The 13,100-nt window shown below is 38.2% G+C and overlaps 1 protein-coding gene across 1 annotated transcript in view; it reads right to left on the bottom strand.

Annotated features, from left to right (window-relative positions):
- Positions 1–1,465: 1,465 nt before the first annotated feature.
- The window catches only part of UVSSA (UV-stimulated scaffold protein A), a gene marked incomplete at both ends in the record, with an annotated part of 23,936 nt that continues 12,301 nt past the window's right edge, over positions 1,466–13,100 (bottom strand). The window contains one exon of the mRNA XM_010161979.1: positions 1,466–1,571. Within this exon, the coding sequence (XP_010160281.1) occupies positions 1,466–1,571 (106 nt within the window). The remainder of the gene's footprint in view (positions 1,572–13,100) is intronic.

Below are 13,100 nucleotides of genomic sequence, written 5' to 3'. Positions count from 1 at the left end.
ACTGGAACAGGTTGCCCCGAGAGGTTGTAGATGCCCCATCCTTGGAAGCTTCAAGGCCAGGCTGGATGAGGCTTGGAGGAACCTGGTCTAGTGGAAGGTGTCCCTGCCCATGGCAGGGGGGTTGGAACTGGATGATCTTTAAGGGCCTTTCCAACCCAAACCATTCTGTGATTCTAACAGCTCTGCAGACACCAAGGTCGGTGGAGAAGGATGCAGAGGTGCTCCAGGCACCAGAGCAGAAATTCCCTGGCAGCCCGTGGTGCAGACCATGGTGAGACCGGCTGTGCCCTGCAGCCGTGGAGGATCACAGGGCAGCAGAGACCCATCTGCAGCCCAGGGAGGACCCCATGCCTGTCCAGCTGAGGAGGGGAGTGATAGAGGGGCTTTGGTGGGCACCTGGCCTCCAGCGAGGGCCAACCCACCACAGTCACACACAGGAACATCCCCTTGTTTCAGCAAAAAGAAACATTTGTTTTACACAAGTAATAGCTGCAGCTTGACTTTTATGATGCAAAACACAGTAAAGTTAAAAATAAACATGAACAGGATTATAAGAGGCATAACACAGCACTAGTCTTACACAAATACTCATGCAGAAATGTAGGAGCAAGAAATTTATTAGCATGCAAGGTTTTTAACTTCTATGTGATGGTAGCTACCCGCTCCTTCTCTACAGTGTATTGAGATCTTCTGATCTTAAAATAAACACTGCTACACAGAGGCAAAGCCACAGATGCTTAATAAGATGTGTGTACAAAGGACAAGGAGTAATGCCTGAAATTAAATTATTTAAGTTGAACTTCCCTCAGTCACTCCCCTCTTGATTTTGCAAAACACGCATTCTAAGTATATCTTTATTTAAAAAGAGTATCTTTAGAATTCAATACAAGAAGACAAGATTATATTTTGTCATTTGGTATGTGCTCAGTGGCTACAGTTCTGCACTTGAAAGCAGAGCTCCATTTCACATATTGTGATAGCAACCCAAACAAAAAAAAAGCCTTCTCTCTGAGCTGTAAGTTGGCCACCCTATGGGAGGTAGTGGCTGCGCATCTCCAACTGCTCTTAACGCAGGTGATAGTACAAAACCATATCCCATCTCACCAGACTGTTACCAGTATTTCTAACATTCAGGCTCATTTATAGCTTTACTTTGCAATCCCTTCACTCTCAGTAAGTATGTGTTTAGCACACTTACAAGCATACATGGTGCCGCTTCTGGCTCTAAACTACAGTGGAACATGATGGAATGAAATAAGCTTCTCGTCTCAGTTGCTCTTGCTCCTAGAAAGTATTTGTTTATCTAGACCCAATCGCTGCTCCCCTATCTATGTAATGACTTCCTCATAGCAGCCAGAGATTACCCACACCGCTGATCACTTTATTACTTCAGAATGGCTGTTTATTTACTTTAGTGCAGCAGTAACACACAGGGATAAAGCTTGTCACAGCTGGACAAACTCACCATATTCCTTACGCAGGTGGTCTGGAATGTGGGGCTCATAACCTTCCTTCTCAGGGACCTCCACAAATTCATCGTCCTCGTCGTCACTGTCATCTGAGGCTTTCATCTACGGAGATATTTTTGTTGATATTTTTAGATGTGAAGACTGCATTTCATTTCCCTTCATACTGAAAATATTTCACAGACATCTTGATAGCCCTACTGAGACTGTTCTATGTCAAAAGTATTTCCCTAATTATGTATTTAATCTTTATCTGAGATTAAGCTTTTGCTTAGCATTTTATCTCTAAAGCCATACTCTATCCTAAGGGCTTCTTTAAAGCCCCTTTTATCCATTAGAACACATGCAGTTGGTGAACTATGAGAAAGTGTGAAGCTATAAAATAAGACCAAAAAATCTTAAAATAACATCAAGATTTGGACTTGATGAGCACATTGTAGCCTCCTCTCTTTTCCTTTGGTTGATTTTACTCATTTAGCTGCACTCAAATAATCTGCGGCATGTTGAATGGTAGCTCAAAACCAGAGCAGGCAAACAGGAGGGGAAGCTGATGGAATGGCAAACTAATACTGACCAAATTAAGAATATTCAGATCTGTATATACTACAGCATTTCACTGTGTTTCTTCACAACAGCACAAAAAAAAAAAATTGATACGTTCACTTCTTAACTAATTTGGTATTGACACATTGCTATGGTCAATACCAATAAAATGAGGGTTTTTTTAAAAGCGCACTTGGTCTATATTGCAGTCTGAAACTGAGTATCTATGACTAGCTGGAAACTAAAACTGGAGTTCCTACCAACAGGGTGATTCATTCACCTAAGTGACTTCCTATATATCATTTCAGCTAGCTACTACTGTATATGTGCCACCAAGTCTCTACCCTTTTTTTAAGATTGTTCCACAATTGAAAATTATTTTTTTCTTCCAAACTAAGCTAAAAGAATCTGTGCCACCTCAGACATTGCCTGTACTATCAGCGCTTTAAAACAGCAAATGCCAACTACCCTAAAAAGGCAGCAATGATGAAGGTTTTATGCTTTACTTCCTTTGCCCACCGTGGGAGGTACCTAATTCTTAACAACCACCTAATTAGCACATTACTGTATGTTCACCAAGCATTTTTAGAAGTCTAAGAAATAATAAGGGGTATCCACTAAAACCAACCTTACCATGGGCTATCACTTTTTTCAACTTCACTGCAGCAAGCCAAAGCAATAAGATAAGGAATGCCATCATTTTTACTGGTTTCAGCCGTGTTCTTTACTTCTCTTACTGCACCTGACTTACGTTGATATTCATATCAACTACTCATTGTTACAAGCACCGGAGGATACTGCAGGTTTTGCCTGCAGCAAAATTTTCCCAATTTAATTCACTACTCTAATCTCGTGTCACAGCTGCACAGCTGAGTTTCTTTAAATCATACATATACTCCGAAGACAAAAAACCTAGAAACCAATCTTTGTTTACTGAACATAGCTAAAAAAAAATTTAAAATAAGTAAAATACTTAAAAGAATTTTTTTTTTTTTAAATCAGCATTTCTTTTTGGTCAGTATTACTTTTAAGCTGGACTGAATTAATTTCTAATGAAGAAAATTATTTTATATTAATGTACATATTGATACACTTTAACATATAATCAATAGATGGTGCAAGTTAGAGGTACAATTCTTCCCTTTGTTAAAAAAAACCTACTTTGATTTAAGAAAGTTGCAGTTCCAGTGGAAAAAAACCCCAACCAATCAACAACAAAAAAACCACCAAAATTTACTGTTTTGAACAACACGGTAAATTTGCTACCGCATTCTTACTAGCGAAGATCTAATTAGTCTTCATTTTAAAATAAAGTCCAAGCATAATCACATTTGAAACTACCTCGCTGCTGACAAAAGGTAACAACCACAACGTAGTCCCTTCAGCCCAATTATCACGACCTCCAGAGCTGCCAGCCTTCAGGCCTGCTGGAGCATCCTGCACCCCAGTTTACTTTTTGTTTCCCACTACAATCATTTTTCCTTATCTAAAAAAAAGAAGCAATTCAGGCCCTACCCGGCATGGTCGAGAGCGCACCTGACGTCCGCAGCAGAAACCAGAGTTCTAATGCAAAGAACGGGTCAACTACTCCACCCCTAACCACAGGCTGTTAAAGGCACTAGACATGAGCGCAGCACATCTGCGTTAAACTGCAACTTTCAGAAGACCTTCCCGATGGCCTTTGGAAAGAAAAACATCAGGTTTTGTCCTCTGCACAATAGATGATGGCTAGAGATTGAAGTTTATTTGTATTTTGGTTTCAAAATTCTGCTGGTGTTGTCATCCCCTTTTTATCTCTCAGGGGCAATTTAATTAAATTTGCAGATAACATCCACTCCTCCCTTTTCCAGCTAGAAGCAGGGCAACATCGTATTTTCCATATTCAGGTTCCATTTCTCTTTTAGCTATTGAAAAGGACATCACCAAGCTGAAACTTGCCATGGATGATCCTGGTCTACAGCTTCGCGCTGTTATGCAAAAACTGACTAGTTTTCACATCCTAAAACAGGGAAAGTAAATTCGGTGTATTTCTGCAGTTTTAACTCAGAAGTTGTCTATAAGAAAATACACAGCGACAAGTTTAAGGAATTGAGAAATAATGTCAAACTAGTACAGGAAAACTCAGTTCAGTGTGATCATTTAACTTAAATCACCAGAATATACCTAAAATATAAGAAGTGGGTATAATACAAGTACTCACGTGCATAGCATATCTGAGAGGACTAGAAGGACTTCAGAAGACTACCATCTTTAACTGAAATTTCTCCTAACATCCTCACATGCCGCTGGGGGCACATAGCTCTCTTACATAAATATACTAAAATTCAGCGGCCTTCACTAATCCTCAACTTGAAAACTGTATCAGAAGCAACTTTGCTGTATTACCTGCACGGTCTAAAACTTTAAAGCACGTGAAAAGCCTGACGGAGAAAAGGCATAATCAGATGCAAATTCACTTTGTTTAGGTACAATCCATGAGCTGCGCATTCAAGTACTATAGAAAACATTAATCATAGGAAACTGTAATTTTTGTTATCAGTCTAACACTAATCAAAAGGGAAACCTGTCACTACCGCTGACCTGTGAAACGTCCCAATTATACTCTTCGGAAATGACAGGAGCACTTAACTTCCTCACTGAGTAAATGACGACGATCAATCAAGTTTGAATAACAATGAGCCACGGAGCTGAAAATTATTTTTTGTATAGAATCTACCCAGGAATTTATGAAAGGTGAAAAGCAACCCAAGGTTTTAGGGGCATTATGGCTTTCAGCTAGTGCAGCGCATATCAAACACTAAACAGAATTTATGTGTTTTAATTTTCTAAAAGGTAGATGTGGACTTGGTGCTACAATGCATAACATATAATGCCAGATTTTAAATATGGGGGTCATTTTCATAAAATATTATGCTTATTGTTCACACCCTTGAATTTCCCTGGGGTCTTCTATTAAATTTAGATTTCCTGTAAAAAAATTAACTGCTTAGCTAACTATAAGAAATTAAGCCCCCTTTTCCCTTCAAACAGATATAGAGCCTTTATTTTGATACAATCTTTAACAGGATTACTTGCTTATCTTTTTACTTTTAATATTTTAAGTCATCACTGGTGGAAACTCAAAAAGTTGCACGGTAGTAGTGGGTAGTTACATCTCATTTACTTCGTCAGAACCATCCCATTTATTCTGTTTTGTACCATGCCCTTTCTGCAGAAATGAGGAGAGATCATGAGCAACATTATTAGTCAGAAAGGTATCTTTTCCTTTTTTTTTTAATTCCACTTTTCAAACACGAAGAAACCTCCAAAGCAAGGTCTCCAGACATAGTATGAAAGTTCAGCCACCTATTTATCTACTTTTCCACTATAGGTTAAGTTTTTCATTCAATTAAAAAAAAAAAAAAATCAACAATTCACAATTAAATCAGAGGAAATAAATTTAAGATGACACTTTGACAAAAATTAGTAAATTACATTCCTTTAGGAATGAGTGGTTAGGTATTGCAAACAAGAAAAAGACTATGACAAAAAGAAGCAATATGCCATTTCTAGCGTGCCATATCTGAGGGGAAGTAAGGCATAAGCTCAAGTCATAAATACTACAATGAAAAGCTTTTCTTATAGTATACAGAACTAAATATCTCTACCACAAGTGGTCGTGCAACTGCTTGTTTCACAACAACCTGTCAAAGAGCGCAAGGGAAAAAAGGTCCCATTCTCAAATACATTCTAATCATCAGGTAATAAGTGGGAAGCCACTAACGCAGCATGCAGTGTTATTGGAGATGAAGGCTGAACTACCTTCTCTGCCACTGGAGGATGGTGCATCTGAAGGGAAACCAGATGCCCAGACATCAGAGGCTACTTGCACCATCATTGCTCCTCTGGATGCATGGAGAAGGGAACTTTTTCCATTCAGTATTAATCTGCTCTATAATGGTGATATTTATTTATTTATTCATTTACCTAATCATGCTTTTGCAAAACTATGTATAGGGGTTTTTTGTTTGTTTGATTGTTTTTTTTAAATGTGGCAGTATTCCTGACCAGATACCTCACGGTGATTTAGCTAGACAAATTCCAGGTTCTTGGACTAAATTTATTTACAAATAAAAATTAAATTTCATTTACAAAAAACAAACGCGGACACAGAAAAATACACATTCATTATTTTCACTGTAACCAGTTAGTACAATGTATCCTCAATTCTCCTAATTTTCATTAAAACTTAAAATAGTGCTGACTTTTCAGCTAGACAAGTGCAGTCAAACCCTTTGCTCCCTAACTCATTAAAAAAACCCTTGAAAAAACAGATGTTTCCTTGGCAGTCCCCATCTTCTTAAAAATACCTCAAAAACATTGGATGCCAGCAGAAAAGCAATCGTATCTTACTTTGGAGTCAACGCTCCAAGAGCCTCCAGCTGTTAGTGTAGCTCAGCCCAACCACTGCTCCGGCTAAATGCCTTGCTCATCCACCCCAGCCAGTAATAAATGCAAAAAAACCCCTCCACCCACCACACAACACTTGGAAAGATGTGAAGAAAAGCCTTTGGTCCTTTTCCCAGATTTATAAAAATTAGTTGCTACATTCTGTTACGAGGATTTAAAAACCTGAGCCTCTGCAATAATAATTAAAGCAAGCAATAAAATTACTTAAATATACAATGCAATCTGTTTATAGGACTAGATGTATGGAATGTACTAATTATTTTAGAAAAAGAAGGAAGAGAAAAGATAGCACATGAAGAAGTCGTATCTACTTACTAAAACACCACTCACAAACTACAGCTGGGACCATTAAATAAATTTTGCATGGTCTAATTAACTTGGTTTGCAATCTCAATTACTTTTCACCCAAGAAATCACTTTTGTTCAGTTTTATGCGTGTCCATTTCCCTTTTTTAAAAAAAAAAAAATGATGTAAGGCATCTTCAGACAAGTGAGCTCTAAACTTCATTTGTCTTTCAGCAGGCTTGATGGCTATGCATTTAAAAACCCATTCTATCTTATAAACTAAAAATTAAATGTACTCAGCTGTGATGGTCGTCATTGCATCTGCTATTTATATGCTAATACCCTCACTGGAAGATCTTGCAAATTATTCCACCATGCCAATATCTCATGTGCATCTACTCAAAGCCAACTAAATATTTTTCTAGAGGCAGAAGATTTTGGTTAGGGAACCAGAATATTTATTGCCATAGAACCTAGTTAAAGGGGCAACCCTAAGCAAATACATTTTTTACCTGACTGCAATGCAAAACATGCTTCAGTCATCTTAAATGAAATTTGGGGATATTCTATGTAAGCAAACACTGACTGGGTGAAAATAATTTCTTCAGTGCCAGTAATAAAAACTGAATAGTCAAAGAGTGTATCTTGCAGGTAAGGATTTTTACAAGTTCCTCCTTTTCCGTTCTTTTATATTATCCAGCTCAGGATGAAGAGGAAATAAATGCTGGCAATTTGACAGATTTCAGAACCATGCTTGAGTTTTCCTGCGTGCAACACAAGGAAAACATAAACTACTAAGAGAGCTATATTTATAGGGACCTCCCACACACACTCCCTCCCCTTTGCTCCGTTGATTTGAGCATAAATTCAAAACCTAGATGACTGCAAATTAGATATGTGGTCCAGGCAAATCACATTTTATGTTTACCAGTAAAAGTATCACCGTTCATTCTATTTGTAGTTGCTCAACAGCACATCGGCTACGTGGACAGTCTCACTGTTATTTAGGAATGCACCTTTCACAGGATTTCATAATTTCCAGAAGTTAGTAAAAATGCTTGAAGGGTTCCAGCCCCACAGTTAGCCTAAGTACAATGCTGGAGAACCAGCGTACCTTGCTCCAAATTGCTTTAGCAATATAAACTACCCAATGAACCAGTTTCTTCTTTAGTGCAATGTACAAGAGCTGTAGTCTATGAGTACGGACGCAGTCCTGGAGGTGCAAGCTTGAGGTTTACTCAAGACTTATGCCAAAGCCCTCTTCAATCCACCCAGTGACAAACAGGGTTTGGACACGTACATTGAAGGTCAATAGTGGTGAGGCGCATTGCACAAGACCTGTGTCACTCTCTGTTAGCAGCTACTGCATCTCTCGACCCTAGCGGGCTCGAGGCCCCAGATAAACTTAGGAGAGATTTTAACAAAAAGCAGCAGAAATCTACTCGAAAAGACCAGCATGTCTTAAAGTGCAAGACAGTTCAAAAGATCTTGGATGTTATTTAACCATTGTTTCAGATGAAATTAGTATGTCCAGCACACCCAATGGACTAGCATGTGCATGTACAGCTCCATACTGGACAGCAAATAAAGGCAGTCTGGAAAACTGGTGCATTTAACGTAACTATTATCTCAGGAACATATTGCAAAGCAAGTTTAGTATTTCTTTAGCAATAACCACTCAAGATGCGTGCTCAGATCCATTTTCATATCTCACTACTTGGGCTCCTACCATCCACCACAATCAACAGTACTTGGTCGTATGAATATTCTTAAGCCTTAAGAAAGTACATTAGGAAAGCAAAGCTCTCTTGCAAAATCCCAATTTTTCATCAAATGAATACCACATTCAGGGGAGGTGTAACAGTTTTACTTAAACTACTGAACATCTCCAAGTTTAACAACACCTTTCCATGCATCCCAGAGAGCTAAACCAGAAGTCTGCTACCTCTCATTATTAGTGCTAATAAAAGTTTCCCAACATCAAGAGTAACTGTACTGCGTGTTAAGCCCTTAAATGTTTTCATGTAATATTTACACAAAAATAAAGGTTACATCTTACTTTTGGACTTACAGGAATGTACTTCTCCCATGCAATTCAGGCACTCCATCTTATAGTAAAAGAAATTACTATAGTTTAACAGTATTTTCTGGTATGTTATTTTCATCCAGTTCTTCATTCACACTGGCAGATGAGCTAATCACGTATCACTCCATCAGTCTGACTCTGATTAAGTAAAGATTGACCTTCATAATTGGATCTGCATTACCTGAGTTCACTCAGTTACTGAAAGGGACAGTCTCACAATCTGGGCTTAATGCTGCTACAGAATCTTCTTCTCTGGATTAGGGTCCGGTCAGTTCAGGTCCCTGGTACAACAGGAGCTCTGTTGCTGGCACAAGGCAGGCACTGGGAATGATCAGGGGAGGCAATACAGACAGGCCTGGCCCTTTCAACTGCAGTTTGCACTTAGATCATCTTTAAACCAACCGCAGAGTCACCATCGAAATACATAACCTGCTTCCCTGTTCAGCTCCCACAAGGAGCACAACAGCAACCTGTACAAAAACCCTGCCTGCTAAGAAGCGGATTTGGTAACTGTGTAACACACTAATACCTGGTAGAATTTAATTTTTAATGTTTCAAGAATTATAGAATAGATGAAACCATTTTAACAAGAGAAGAGGCAGGCGTAAAATAGCGTTGCTCATGTTTCTTGTGCCTCGAAAGCCAAACTCAGTTTCTTCTTAACTCATGGATAACAGAGTAAGGAAACTCTATAAAGTGCTACCCAGTTTTTCATTCCTCTCAACATAAAAGCAGGTCTGCAGGTTTGAAGAATGAGGTGTGATGAAGCCAGCAAAGTTACAAGCCAGGTGATGGAAAAATCACATTTAGACTCCATGAGCAGCCAGGAATGTACCCAAACCAGAGTTACTGAGATGTTTTCCATTCCTAGAAGCTGTGGGAAACCCCTCATTTTTGTCGCCGAAGAAGCACGCAGCAGTCGTAGAGCCTCTGTCAAGGTCACAAGTGTTACCCTGAACAGCCACTATACTTGAACTACCCCTCCCTCCTCCTTTTGGGACTAACCATTTTCCTCTACACCGTGTTCCCTGCACACCAGTCCAGATGAAATTGTTTAAAGCCATTGTTTAAGGTTGTAGTGAGGTTCAGGGCTGGCTATATCCATTTCTACACCAGAAAGCTGTTTTGTGGTCTAATAACTCAAAGGTCAACCAAAAACACTTCTTTCTTTCCCCCTCCACAGAGAAGTCTTTAGGTTTTCCAGTGCTTTTCAACTATTCCATGTTATCTATAGAGATGATGAACAGTATTCCTATGACCCTTTGAAGTATTTTAGGCAACATTTTGAATTATTTAATTTCTTTAGGATTCAGAGGCCTATACATGATAAAAGCTAAAATTTTCAGCTGGGGTGTGTGTGGGAGGAGGGGGGAATTCTCATTACTAGTAATTTTCTTTATGAAATTTTAGGAAATGCCATTTTCATCTAAATGTGATATAACAAGATTCCCATTAGCACTCATTCATGCAAAAGTCCTACTACATTTGATGGACTACCACCAATCGCTTACATCAGATCAAACTCATGCTACTAAATCTCTGTATCCACCACCAATATATATATGCCCCTGTCTGATGATATAGGCCACACACACATACTGTAAAATCAGTAACTAAACTGCAGCTTACTTCTGCAATCACATTTGTGAGTGTATCTGAGCTATGCATTTGTTAAGAGTTATTTCAGATGCTGTATTTTTAACAGATAAATATACATCTCAGTTAAATAAACCTGATCTATCACCGTGAACAAGTCAACAAAATGTCCTATGCAAGACACACATAACCTTACATATATTCCTGACTGGGGATTTTATGGATAAAGGTATCATTAGAAGTAAATACATTTACACTGCATTAACTAAATTTAAATGCTTTAGCATGCGTTTGAAGCCTGAAAATTTTCTTCCTTTCCCATTTTTCTAAATACACATTTAGCAATACACCTTTATGAACCTCACAAACGCAGTCAATTCACTTCAATATACTGCTTCCCCCTACAAGGTAGGATGGATAAAAAGCAGGAAGCAAATTTATATCTACTACCTACAGAGTACACACTGCTCAGTATTCATAGATGAATCAAGGGAGATGACCCTTCGCCCTGAAAAACTTAAATACTTAACATAAGGGTTAACTTGATGATAGAGACATCCTACTTTATTTTACACTCTATTAGAAGAGCTCCAAATTGCATTGTGCGACCTGCGCATCAGATAGGGATCAGAGGTCGTCACAGTGACAACTTTAAGAATTCATGGCTAGATCTGCATAACAAGATATTTTTAATAACTTTGTAACAGCGGCAGGCTGCATAGCCAGAGCAAAGCGTAAAATAGACCACGGCAACATTCCGCTCTAGGGAAACAAAAAACCAAAAAACCCAAAGCCATGACAATACCTGATTAGGCACTTGAACAAGAGAATAATGTTTGGAGGGTTAATTTTACAGTGCTTTGTTTTGTACCTGTCCTACATCCTGGTAAGACTTAAAAAAACCCAACCAAACAAACAAAAAACCACCAAAAAAACATTAAAAGCTCTTTTAGCTGAAAAGTTATTACCAAAGGGACGTTTCCCAGATAGAAATAATTATCACGTGACAATTAAAATGGGGAGGAGGGAAGAGGAAGCATAAGCATCTGCATGACTTATGTCATATTTTGTGTTTACTTTTACAGTAACGGTTGACCTGGCTTTTTTGATAATTATTAGCTAGACAAAATGAAAAAAAAATTAAGTGTAGTCTGCGCTACCATTTTGACCATACAAATGTTACTGAAGTTTATTTATTCCCAACACATTTATTTCTGAAGAAAAAGCCTTTGCTTTTGATCTAAAATTCAGGTGTGATTTTTTGAGTTTGTGCAAGCACTAACTTAACTAAAAGACAGACTTACAAAAGTGCTGGTGATAAAGGCACAAAGTGATTAGATAGACCTAACTCATTAACACTGATAAAATGCCAAGCTGTAGTTGAAGAAACAGGGGGGACACGGCGGAAATCAGCAATAGTCTGGCAGTCAAGTAATTGGTAGAGCTCTTGACTTAATTTAGTCCATATTAAAATTTTAATCTTTTGTATGTATTAAAATATTTTAAGACTCAGTTGTGACCAACAAATATTTAACTTGTAAATATTAAATTGTAACAATTTACTAATATTATTTTTTCAGAAAAAAAAATCTGACTGACGTTGCAGTAAGGTTTGAGGATCAGATGAGGTTCTGGACAACACAAGGACAGACTTCTCCAAATCTAATTATTAATGGTGTTATTGAATTCAACCAGATGTTTCACATGGATAAAATTAAGTACATGAATAAATCAAGATCCGAACGCGTGCTTAGATTTGACAGAAGATAAGGAAAGGTGAAACAAAAAGTAATGAAGACAGCTAATGAAAAACTATATATCCCTGGTTGTTAATATAACCTGAAATTAAAAATTCAAAATGTAATAGGCCTGTAAAACCATCACTCTGCTGACAGACAAATGAGCAGGATGTTTCTCCCATCACATTGCCTACTAGCTTCTACCTGTCCAAGTTTTAGCCAGCGTGAGCAGTTAACCTTTTACAGCTTCCCAAAGGCAATTACTTAAGAGCTAAACATACTCTTAAGTGTACAAAATGTAGGTAATGAGCCACATTCCTATTAACAATGTGAGAACTTCACGTATTATCCTAATAGATAATCCTTTATTGAAATGATGTGAAAGGTAACGTGCGTGATCTAAAATATGTATACACTTGCCCTCTCACAACTTTTAAAATTGCAAGATTGTTTGCATCTAATCAGCTGTGAATCAGACACCAAACAAAAAAGAAAACCCACCCTAATATTTTAAGAAAAGAAGGAAGACATTAACACAAGAAACTATTTATAAGCAGCAAAAAATATTAAAGGAACATTTTAGCCGTAAGTGAAGTTGTTCCTACAAAAGCATTACAGCTCTGGAAACAGGAATTTGTACTTAAACACCAACCTCAGCCGCTAATTACAATTATACTTCTATAATAATTAATCTAAATAAAGTAAAGAATTAATTCGAAGTGCCTCTCGTGTATTGCTGTTGTAGTACGTTTACCTGGCAACACAGCCTGAGATGACGGCTGGCTTTGGATAAAGGTGGCGTAGAGAAAAATGCCGAGCATGCAGTATGCACTCCCTCTACTGGGCACTGGAATTATCCTGGGTAGGCATTCGGAGAAAGGGGGATGTCCGAGCATCCAGGTATTATGATATAAGATCCCTTTTACAACTTCTGCC

This window comes from Eurypyga helias, unplaced genomic scaffold (genome assembly GCF_000690775.1).
Source record: "Eurypyga helias isolate BGI_N326 unplaced genomic scaffold, ASM69077v1 scaffold14162, whole genome shotgun sequence".
NCBI lineage: Eukaryota > Metazoa > Chordata > Aves > Eurypygiformes > Eurypygidae > Eurypyga > Eurypyga helias.
Note: the sequence above shows the minus strand (reverse complement) of the source record. Positions and strands in the feature narration are given on the sequence as shown.